This window comes from Rhineura floridana, chromosome 4 (assembly GCF_030035675.1).
Source record: "Rhineura floridana isolate rRhiFlo1 chromosome 4, rRhiFlo1.hap2, whole genome shotgun sequence".
In the NCBI taxonomy this organism is placed as follows: domain Eukaryota; kingdom Metazoa; phylum Chordata; class Lepidosauria; order Squamata; family Rhineuridae; genus Rhineura; species Rhineura floridana.
In genome coordinates this window covers 136,746,879-136,757,301 of record NC_084483.1, presented here as the reverse complement: position 1 = coordinate 136,757,301, position 10,423 = coordinate 136,746,879, and the positions used below count along the sequence as shown (strand labels likewise).

General features: G+C 42.8%; 1 protein-coding gene across 2 annotated transcripts in view; it reads left to right on the top strand.

The window, feature by feature from the left end:
• GNG4 (G protein subunit gamma 4) overlaps positions 1-8,794 on the top strand; it is a 33,607-nt gene extending 24,813 nt beyond the window's left edge. For both annotated transcript variants that reach the window (XM_061626386.1, XM_061626388.1), the window contains one exon: positions 8,628-8,794. In XM_061626386.1, coding sequence (XP_061482370.1) covers positions 8,628-8,756 — 129 coding nt within the window. In that variant the 3' untranslated portion in view covers positions 8,757-8,794. The remainder of the gene's footprint in view (positions 1-8,627) is intronic.
• The last annotated feature ends 1,629 nt before the right edge of the window (positions 8,795-10,423 follow it).

The window sequence follows — 10,423 nt, the reverse complement described above, 5'->3', positions numbered from 1 at the left end:
CTAGTTTTAGGCTTACCCCATTTAACTTTTCATCATTTTTTGTCTGTATCCCAGGAGGGAGGTTTATTCTGAACTGGACCCTCCACAGCTCCTGATGATTTCCCCCTCTCAATCAGTTTAAAAGCTGCCCTGCTACCTTTTTGACTTTAAGTGCCGGCAGGCTGGTTCCATTCTGATGCGAGTGCAGCCCAACCCTTTTGTACAGGCCCAGCTTGTCCCAAAATGTTTCCCAGTGCCTAACAAATCCAAGCTCCTCCTTCTAACACCAGCATTGATTCCGTGTATTGAGACTACAATTGAGCTGTGCCTGTCTGGCTGGCTCTGTTCATGGAACCAGTAACATTTCAGAGGAAGCCACCTTTGAGGTCCTGGCTTTCAGCATCCTACCATCCAACCTAAATTTTGTTTCCAGGACCTCACAGCTGCATTTCCCCATGTCATTGATGCCAATGTGCTCCATGACCACCGACACCTCCTCAGTACTATCTACCAAGCTATCTAAACAGGCGATATCTGCAACCTTCATGCAAGGAAGGTTAATCACCCTGTGCATGCCCATTACACACCCCATTATCTATGTTCCTAATGAATGAATCTCTTCCTCCACCCTCCCGAGAAGTATCCCTGGCACAAGCGGATAGCTGCTTGTCCCCCAAGGAATTTCCCTCTTCCTTGGATAGATACTCCCCTTCCCCGAGGCCCTTATTCTCCATGATCGCAGGAGAGCTTTCATCATTGGAGTGGGACACAGCGTTAATATCCCTGAAGGCCTCATCCACAAAGCTCTCTGCCTCTCTCAGCTTCTCCAAGTCAGCCACCTTGGCCTCAAGAAAATGAACTTGTTCCCAGAGAGCCAGGAGCTCATTGCACCAAGGGCACACCTGCAAGTTCTGTCCAAAGGCAGATAGTTGTATATGTGACATGCAGTGCAAAATACTGGAAAGTACCCACACTCCTACCTGCTTCCTACCTTCCTACCTGCATAATTGTTTTTGTAGCTTATTGATTCTACAACAAAGGCTTTTACCATATATGGAGTGAGAAATGCCACACGTCCAAGCTGGATTTAGAAAGAGAAGAGGCACCAGAGATCATATCGCAAACATACATTGGATAATGGAACGGACCAAGGAATTTCAGAAGAAAATCACCCTGTGCTTTATAGACTACAGCAAAGCCTTTGACTGTGTAGATCATGAAAAACTATGGAATACTTCAAAAGAAATGGGGGTGCCACAGCATCTGATTGTCCTGATGCGCAACCTATACTCTGCACAAGAGGCTACTGTAAGGACAGAATATGGAGAAACCGATTGGTTCCCCATCGGAAAGGGTGTGAGACAGGGGTGTATTTTATCACCCTATCTGTTTCATCTGTACGCAGAACATATCATACAGAAAGCGGGATTGGATGAAGATGAAGGAGGTGTGAAGATTGGAGGGAGAAACATCAATAACTTAAGATATGCAGACGATACCATATTCTTAGCAGGAACCAGTAATGATTAGAAACGAATGCTGATGAAAGTTAAAGAGGAAAGCACAAAAGCAGGACTACAGCTGAACATCAAAAAGACTAAAATAATGACAACAGAAGATTTGTGTGACTCTACAGTTGACAATGAGGACATTGAACTTGTCAAGGATTATCAATACCTCGGCACAGTCATTAACCCAAATGGAGACAATAGTCAAGAAATCAGGAGAAGGCTAGGAGTGGGAAGGGCAGCTGTGAGAGAACTAGAAAAGGTCCTCAAATGCTAAGATGTATCACTGAACACCAAAGTCAGGATCATTCAGATCATGGTATTCCCAATCTCTATGTATGGATGTGAAAGTTGGACAGTGAAAAAGGCGGATAAGAGAAAAATCAACTCATTTGAAATGTGGTGTTGGAGGAGAGCTTTGCGCATATCATGGACTGCGAAAACGACCAATAATTGGGTGTTAGAACAAATTAAACCAGAACTGTCACTAGAAGCTAAAATGATAAAACTGAGGTTGTTTATTTGTTTATTTATTTTATTAAACTTGTATACTGCCCCATAGCCGAATCTCTCTGGGCGGTTTACAATAACTAAAAACAAATACAATTTAAAATACATCTTTTAAAAAACAATTTAAAACACAATTTAAAAATTTAAAACAATATGGAACACATGCTAAAATGCCTGGGAGAAGAGGAAAGTCTTGACCTGGTGCCGAAAAGATAACAGTGTTGGCGGCAGGCGACCTTGTCAGGAAGATCATTCCATAATTTGGGGGCCACCACTGAGAAGGCCCTCTCCCTTGTTGCCATTCTCCGAGCTTCCCTCGGAGTAGGCACCCAGAGGAGGGCCTTTGATCTTGAACATAGTGTACGGATGGGTTCGTATCGGGAGAGGCGTTCCATCAGGTATTGTTGACCCAAGCCGTGTAAGGCTTTATAGGTCAATACCAGCACCTTGAATCGAGCTCAGAAACATAAAGGCAGCCAGTGCAAGCGGGCCAGAATTGGATTTATATGTTTGGACCGTCTGGTCCCTGTTACCAATCTGGCCGCTGCATTTTGCACAAGCTGCACTTTCCAAACCATCTTCAAAGGCAGCCCCACGTAGAGTGCATTGCAGTAGTCTAATTTAGAGGTTACCAGAGCATGGACAACTGAAGCCAGGTTATCCCTGTCCAGATAGGGACGTAGTTGGGCCACCAACCGAAGTTGGTAGAAGGCACTCCGTGCCACTGAGGCTATCTGAGCCTCAAGTGACAGAGATGATTCTAGGAGAACCCCCAAGCTATGAACCTGCTCCTTCAGGGGGAGTGCAACCCCATCCAGGACAGGTTGGACATCCACTATCTGGTCAGAAGAACCACCCACTAGCAGCATCTCAGTCTTGTCTGGATTGAGCCTCAGTTTATTAGCCCTCATCCTGCCATTGTCGCAGCCAGGCACCGGTTCAGCACATTGACAGCCTCACCTGAAGAAGATGAAAAGGAGAAATAGAGCTGCATGTCATCAGCATACTGATGGCAACACATTCCAAAACTCCGGATGACCACACCCAATGGTTTCATGTAGATGTTGAACAGCATGGCAGACACAACTGACCCCTGTGGAACCCCATACTGGAGAGTCCAGGGTGCCAAGCAATGTTCCCCAAGCACCACTTTCTGGAGGCGACCTGCCAAGTAGGAGCGGAACCACTGCAATGCAGTACCTCCCCAGTCTCCCCAGAAGGATACCATGGTCGATGATATCGAAAGCCGCTGAGAGATCAAGGAGAATCAACAGAGTCACACTCCCCCCCTCTCTCTTCCGACAGAGGTCATCATACAGGGCGACCAAGGCTGTTTCTGTGCCAGATCCAGGCCTGAAACCCGACTGAAATGGATCCAGATAATCGGTCTCATCCAAGACTGTCTGGAGCTGGCCTGCAACCACTCGTTCAAGGACACTGGAGTCTAAGTCCTGGTGGATGCTAAAGATTTTATCCTGGAAGTGCCTAGCAAATTCATTACAGCGGGCCTCAGATGGTTCTACCATGTCCCTGGGGCCAGAGTGTAATAGCCCCCGGACAATTCTGAAGAGCGCCGCTGGGCGGCAGATTGATGGTTTGATAGTGGCAGCAAAATATTGTTTTTTTGCTGCCCTTACTGCCCCTAACTACAGTTTACCATAGGCACTTACCAGTGTATAATTGCATCCACTAGGAGTTCGTCTCCATCTGCACTCAAGCTGTCTCCGATATTGTTTCATTGCTCTCAACTCTGGGGTATACCATGGAGCCGTATGAGCTCTACACAGGAGAGGGCGCTCAGGAGCAATCATGTCAACCGCCCGGGTCATTACTATATTCCACAGCTCGACCAGGGTTTCGACAGGAGCGCCAGCCGTATCAGCCAGAAAACTCCCCAGAGCCCTTTGGAAACCATCCGGATCCATTAGTCTCTGGGGGCAGACCAACTTAATAGGTCCCCCACCCTTGCAGAGGGGAAATGCCACTGCAAGTCTAAACTTCAGCAAGCAGTGATCTGTCCATGACAGAGGGACTGATGTAAGGCCCCCCACATTCAGATCACCAAGTCCATGTCCAGTTGCAAAAACCAAATCTAGAGTATGCCCTGCTACATGAGTTGGGCCAATGGCATATTGGGACAGTCCCATGGTTGTCATGGAGACCATGAAATCCTGAGCCGCCCCGAATAAGGTGGCCTCGGCATGGATGTTGACATCCCCCAGAACCAACCGTCTGGGGGATCTCAATAGTACACCCAAGACCACCTCCGTCAGCTCAGCTAGGGAGTCTGTTGAGTAGCGGGGTGGGCAGTACACCAAGAGAATCCCCAGTCTGTCCCGCTGACCCAGCATAAGGTGCAAACACTCCAGACCAGTAGTCACATGGACAGGGTGCTTGCAGAGGGAGATGGAACTCCTATAGACCACAGCAACCCCCCCCCAACCCCCAGGTCTACCCTGATGCTGGACCAGGTACCCTGGCGGGCATAGCTGGGAGAGACTGACTCCTTCCTGCTCACCCACCCAGGTCTCGGTTATACATGCCAGATCGGCTGCCTCATCCACAATTAAATCATGAATGAGGGAGATCTTATTATGCACCGTGTTTAGGAGCAGCATCCGGAGGCCTGAAAGCTGGCTGATAGGGCAACCAACAAACCTGTGGGTGTGGGGAGGACCGGAACAAGGCACAGTCGTTAACTGCCGGGGCTGCTTTCCCCTTACCTGGCATGTCCTCCTCACAACGCCATATCTCCCTCTACCCGTCACTACGCTAATCGGGGGGCCCTCAAATCTCCCCACTTGGCTCTGAGTCCTCTCTCCCAGGCACATAACTGAAGACCCAGAAAAAGGCAGACAAAGCAGGAGCCATCTCAGCCAGCCGGCTTATGTATCCCCTCCAAAGAAGGGACAGGTGGAACAGTATCAGCCACAGCTGGCTGAGTACCTGGGGCCTGGTCCTGCAAGGCGTGGCAACCTGCAACACAGGAGTCCAACAGGGAGAGGGTGGTGGTAGTGGTAGCCCAGCAGCAGCAAGCAAGCAGGCAGGTGGGCAGGCAGGCAGACAGCAACGGCTCTCCTTCCCTAGACGGTGGTGGTCCCCTTTCTCCTGCAGGCACTGGGTCATACTTTGGACACATCATGAGAAGACATGATTCACTAGAAAAGACAATAATGCTGGGAAAAACAGAAGGGAGTAGAAAAAGAGGAAGGCCAAACAAGAGATGGATTGATCCATAAAGGAAGCCACAGACCTGAACTTACAAGATCTGAGCAGGGTGGTTCATGACAGATGCTCTTGGAGGTCGCTGATTCTTTTTTTTTTTTTCAATTAATTTTTATTCTAATTTTCAAAACCAAAATAATACAAAAAGAAAACAACACAAATCAATAACTAATACAATACAAAAAAAATACATATATATAAAAATATTGACTTCCGATTTGTCATAGTTCAGCTATAAATCTATAATATATAACAAACCTATCTCTTAATAGATTATAAAATCACCTTCCTCCAACAGTTATCTTAGTTGGTTTCAAATCTCATTAACATCATATCATTTTAATCTTCCACAAAAAGTCAAAGAGAAGTTTCCAATCCTTGAGATATATATCAATCAATTTTTTTTCTAAATAAACATGCCAATTAATCCAGCTCATCAAATCTACTAAATCCAGTAATTTCAAAACACTATAATTCAACTATAAATCTATAATATGTAACAGACCTATCTCTTAATAGATTATAAAATCACCTTCCTCCAACAGTTATCTTAGTTGGTTTCAAATCTCATTAACATCATATCATTTTAATCTTCCACAAAAAGTCAAAGAGAAGTTTCCAATCCTTGAGATATATGTCAATCATTTTTTTTTCTAAATAAACATGCCAATTAATCCAACTCATCAAATCTACTAAGTCCAGTGATTTTAAATCGCTCTTCTGTCATTATCCATATTGGGTCCATCTTCCATCTTCCATCTTTACGCACCCAAAAATCTTGCTGTCATAGTCATATAATAAAAGTCTGATAGGAATTTCCTCCATCACAGATATTTTCTTGCCATCAAATCCAAACGTATCACTGAAGTATTGTTGCAAAGCAGCATCTCTGTTCCTCTTTTCCACGTGATACACTAGTACATCTCTTGAAGGTTTTTCCATTGACACAAGACAGGGATTAATTCTGTTAACTTTCTCCATTTCAAGTTCCATCAGATCCTTCCAGTCCAAGAATTTTTTTGAACCGATAATATCTTTATCTCCAATCTCTTCAATTCCTTCAGGGACAGCGCTGAATTCCAAACTGTAATATTTGTCTCCAGGATCCATCACAGCCAGGAAATCCAAATCTTTTTTCATGTCCATAATTAAGCCAATCTCCATAGTTTGAACCTTGCCTTTAATTTCTCTTTCATCTTTTTTTTGTTTTCCAGATCTATCTTTATTCTCCTTTCTCATAGAATCCTGAGTTTCTTTCAGCTCCTGTCTCATTTCGTAAAATTCAATTCTCCACGCTTGTCTATTATTTCTCAGTTCTTGTTTTATTGAGTTAATCCCATTCATTATTTTCTGAAACATGTCTAGAGATAAAGTCCCTTCTTGTACATCCATGGTCTTCTTAATTGTCATTCTTAAAGCCAAAGGAACAAAACTCCTTCAATTTTCAATGTCCCAAACAAAGAGCAGCTTATTTCTTTAACCAGTTACAAAGGAGTTAATTTTTCCAACAAACTTACGTCACACGCTAGACAGCCCTTATCTCTTATCTGCCTGAAAGTGTAAGAACAGCTTTAGTTCACAGCGTCGAAATAGCTAGTAGCAGAGAGAATGAGCAGATTCGTCAAAAAAAAAGTAGATCAGAAAAAATAATCTCAGCCATAGATCAAAAAGATTTCTTATCTCCTCCCATCAGAAATCTCTCGCCTGTTGTAATCTTTAGAATGCCATTTTCCATGTCAGCTTTTTGCAATAAAAAAAAGATAAGCTATTTATATTTTCTTCCCCCTTAGTTCCGTGAATAAAAAAAGGAAAGTCTTACCTCACCTAGGTTATCTCAATTGCTGTTACTTTGACAAATCTCTTTAGCTGTATAGATAAGAAAATGATGAATGTAGACAGGAGGATGTTTGCCTGTTAATCCGTATAAAAAAAAACGGGTCACTTATCCAGCTGAGCTAGCATAAAAGTCCTCGCTCTGTCTGAGCTGCTGGAAGACAGACAATTCTGACGAATTCCAGACTCCAACAATCAAAACAAAGCTATGTAGGAAATCTCACGTTTCTTCTTTAACCGGAAGAAATTATTCCCAGTCAGAAAAGAGCCTTCTGACTGAATTTAAACTGGAAAAGTTTCATCCAAGACGGGAGCCCGTCTCAGAGGCTGCACAGGCGTAGGGATCCTCCTGGGAAGTCTTGGAGGTCGCTGATTCATAGGGTCGCCATAAGTCGTAATTGACTTGAAGGCACATAACAACAACAACAAGGTTTTGTTCAGGTCAAGAGACAGACTGTCAGAGTGGAGTGCCCTGGCTGCCTTGCCCTGCTGCTGAACTTGCTCTGCTATTTAACTTTCCTTGATTCTTTGTCAGCTGGGGACTCCCTTTAGCTTGTGAAGCAGGCTCCCTCACTATGGTGTTTCAAATTTATATGTGTGGCTGGTTCCTCCCAGTTACTGCCAGCTGCCAATGAGCTCAGGGAGTGTGGCTTAAATCCCTGCTCTTAGTCAGTTTAGCCCCGGGGGTTGGGAAGTGCAACAAAGTGTACCAAGGGAGGCTGATGGCTTAACAATCAATTGAGGATTAATTCAGCCTTCCTTCTGAGAGAGAGGCCTGTTTAAAAACTTTTTCTAAGGATGCTAAGCAAAGCTAACTAGCTTTGACTTTATTTTTATTTTATTTGCTGACAACAACACACTTTGATTAATGTAACTTCCTCTGTAGTTTTAAGTGGTGCTTTGCATTCTAGCTTGAATAAGCTAGTCTGGCTTTTAGCTGCTTTTAATCTAAGCAGGAGGCGGAACCTCCAGGTGAGTCTTTTTTCACCTAGAACAACCTAACCTTTTTTAACCTAGGGAAACAGAGCTTGTTGGGTGTGCATGTGTTTAAGGAAAGCTAAGCCTCCCCTTTTTAAAACTGAGATGATTTTCCCACTGTATGTATTGGTGGAGTTTCCTTTTTACCCCTTCTCCAAAATGGGAGTTTATCCTGTTTTACTGTGTCCCCTCAAGCTTTCCTCCAAGGCTTGAGTTGAAAACTAGGTTTCTATAGGCTTCCTACCCCTAAAATTTGGCTTTTAAATTCAGGATTAGACTCCTACCTCTTAATGAACTTTGCTTTGTCCACTTACCTCCCTCCCCTTCAAAAAATCAAAACATATTTATAGGGTTGGGATGGCCTGCTGTGTCCCCTGAGCATACTTCCATTTGCCTACTTGCTTCACTGTGTTCAGGTTTGAGTGTAAAAGCAATGTGCTTGAGGTATGTTTTTTATTTTATTAATGCAAATTAATACTTTATGGTAATATTTTAATGGCTTTGATGATTCCATAGGCACTGTGACTACCGTGATGATGCTTAGGTTTGTGTCTCCCCCTCCCTCCTTTTTGTGTTTTTTAAAAACTCTTCTAGGTATCCAAGGCTGCTGCTGACTTATTGGCATACTGCGATGCTCATATGGGAGAAGATCCCCTTATTATACCAGTGCCCACATCTGAAAATCCATTCAGGGAGAAGAAGCTCTTGTGTACTATTCTTTGAATCACCTTGCAATTAAAAATGCCCTTTGTGAAAACACATTACTGATGGTGCATGCCTTTCCTGAAGACATCTTCCGTACAATAATTTAGTCCAGAATGACTTACTAAGAACACTGTATATTTTTAGGTTAATATTGTTTTACATGGAAGCCTAGTCTAATGTCATTTTTTATCAGTGCTTTGTACCAAACGGTTCTGTTGACTTTTTTATGTGTCACTATTTATGAGATACCGATACCAAGATGAGCAATATCTACTCTCACCTTTAAAAATGTGTTTTATTTACATTTAGGATAGGGGTTCAACAGATTGTTTTGCTTGATGACATTCTAAACCCTGGAGCTTTCAAAAATCTAACTTTTCCCTGACTATCTTGTGCACAGCCATTTCAAGCTGTTACACCTTAGGAACACAGGAAACTGACTTATACCAAGTCAGACTACTAGTACTTCTAGCACAGTGTGGCGTATGTAGGGTGGATGAACATCAAATGATGATAAACTTTTAAAAGATTTAAATCAGATTGTTTAATGTTTTAAATATTTTTAAAGTTTCTTAAAGAATAGCTAGGTTAGTATTATAAGCATGTTAACCCTACCAACTACCACATATATTGAGTTAAATGAGGCTTTTCAGCGTAAATGAAAAACTTATCATTGCTCAGACATAAATATTTACACTCTACCCACTTAAACATAGACATTTCATTTTGCCTGATGAAAATAAAATGTTCTAGTCTGACCAGTAACTATCAGATTTTGTTTCAGCCAATCAGTCATGGCCATTTCATTTTTGTTTGCTGATTTGTTTTTGTGAGGGTGGAGCAGGCAGAGTGAAGCAAAATGGAGCAACACTGGAAGGAAGAAGAGAAAATTGTCCATTGTGCAGGTTTCTATATTCCCATACTTATGGCATAATCCTATACATGTCTATTCAGAAGTAAGTTCCACTGAGTTACTGCCAGGTAAATGGGTATAGGATTGTATCCTAAACCTCACAAACTATCATAGTTGCTGATGGTAAGAAATAACCCTATATGTTAATATTTTAACAACATTGTCTTTATAGGTAGAAAAAAGGAAAGCATACAAAATGTATACAGTACAACAAAGAGAGTCAGCCCTGGATGCAAGAATCAAAAAAGTGTAAATACTCTGTCTCTTAGTGAACATGGTTATCGGTCAGATTTGCATCACTTAGATAATACGTATGAAGCATCAGTGGGGAAACTTGACTTGTCAGTGATTTAAATTGGTCTTTTTTCTTGCTGATTTAAATCAATCTATCCTGACACAGTCTCTCCAGGGTTTCATACAAGAATGTTTCCCAGCCATACAAGAAGGTGCCATAGATTGAGCCTGGAACCTTCTGTATGCAAAGAATGTTACCTTCTACTGAACTACCCTTCCTGTAGCTCATCAAGGGGAATTGCAGATGGAAGTGGTGGTGTATTTTTTAAAAATTCAGCACATTCAAAATTTCCAAGCCAAAGTGAGACCACGGTGAGCTCATCCCACTGGTCAAAATGGCATACTGACGGGGCAGAGTAGGGCCAGGGCAGGGTAGGGCCAGGGCAGGGTGTACTCTAAATCAAGAATTGCTTCTTAAAATTTTACACACTTTGATCATGGTTTTTGCAGGTATTGATTCACATACTTAACACTGTAA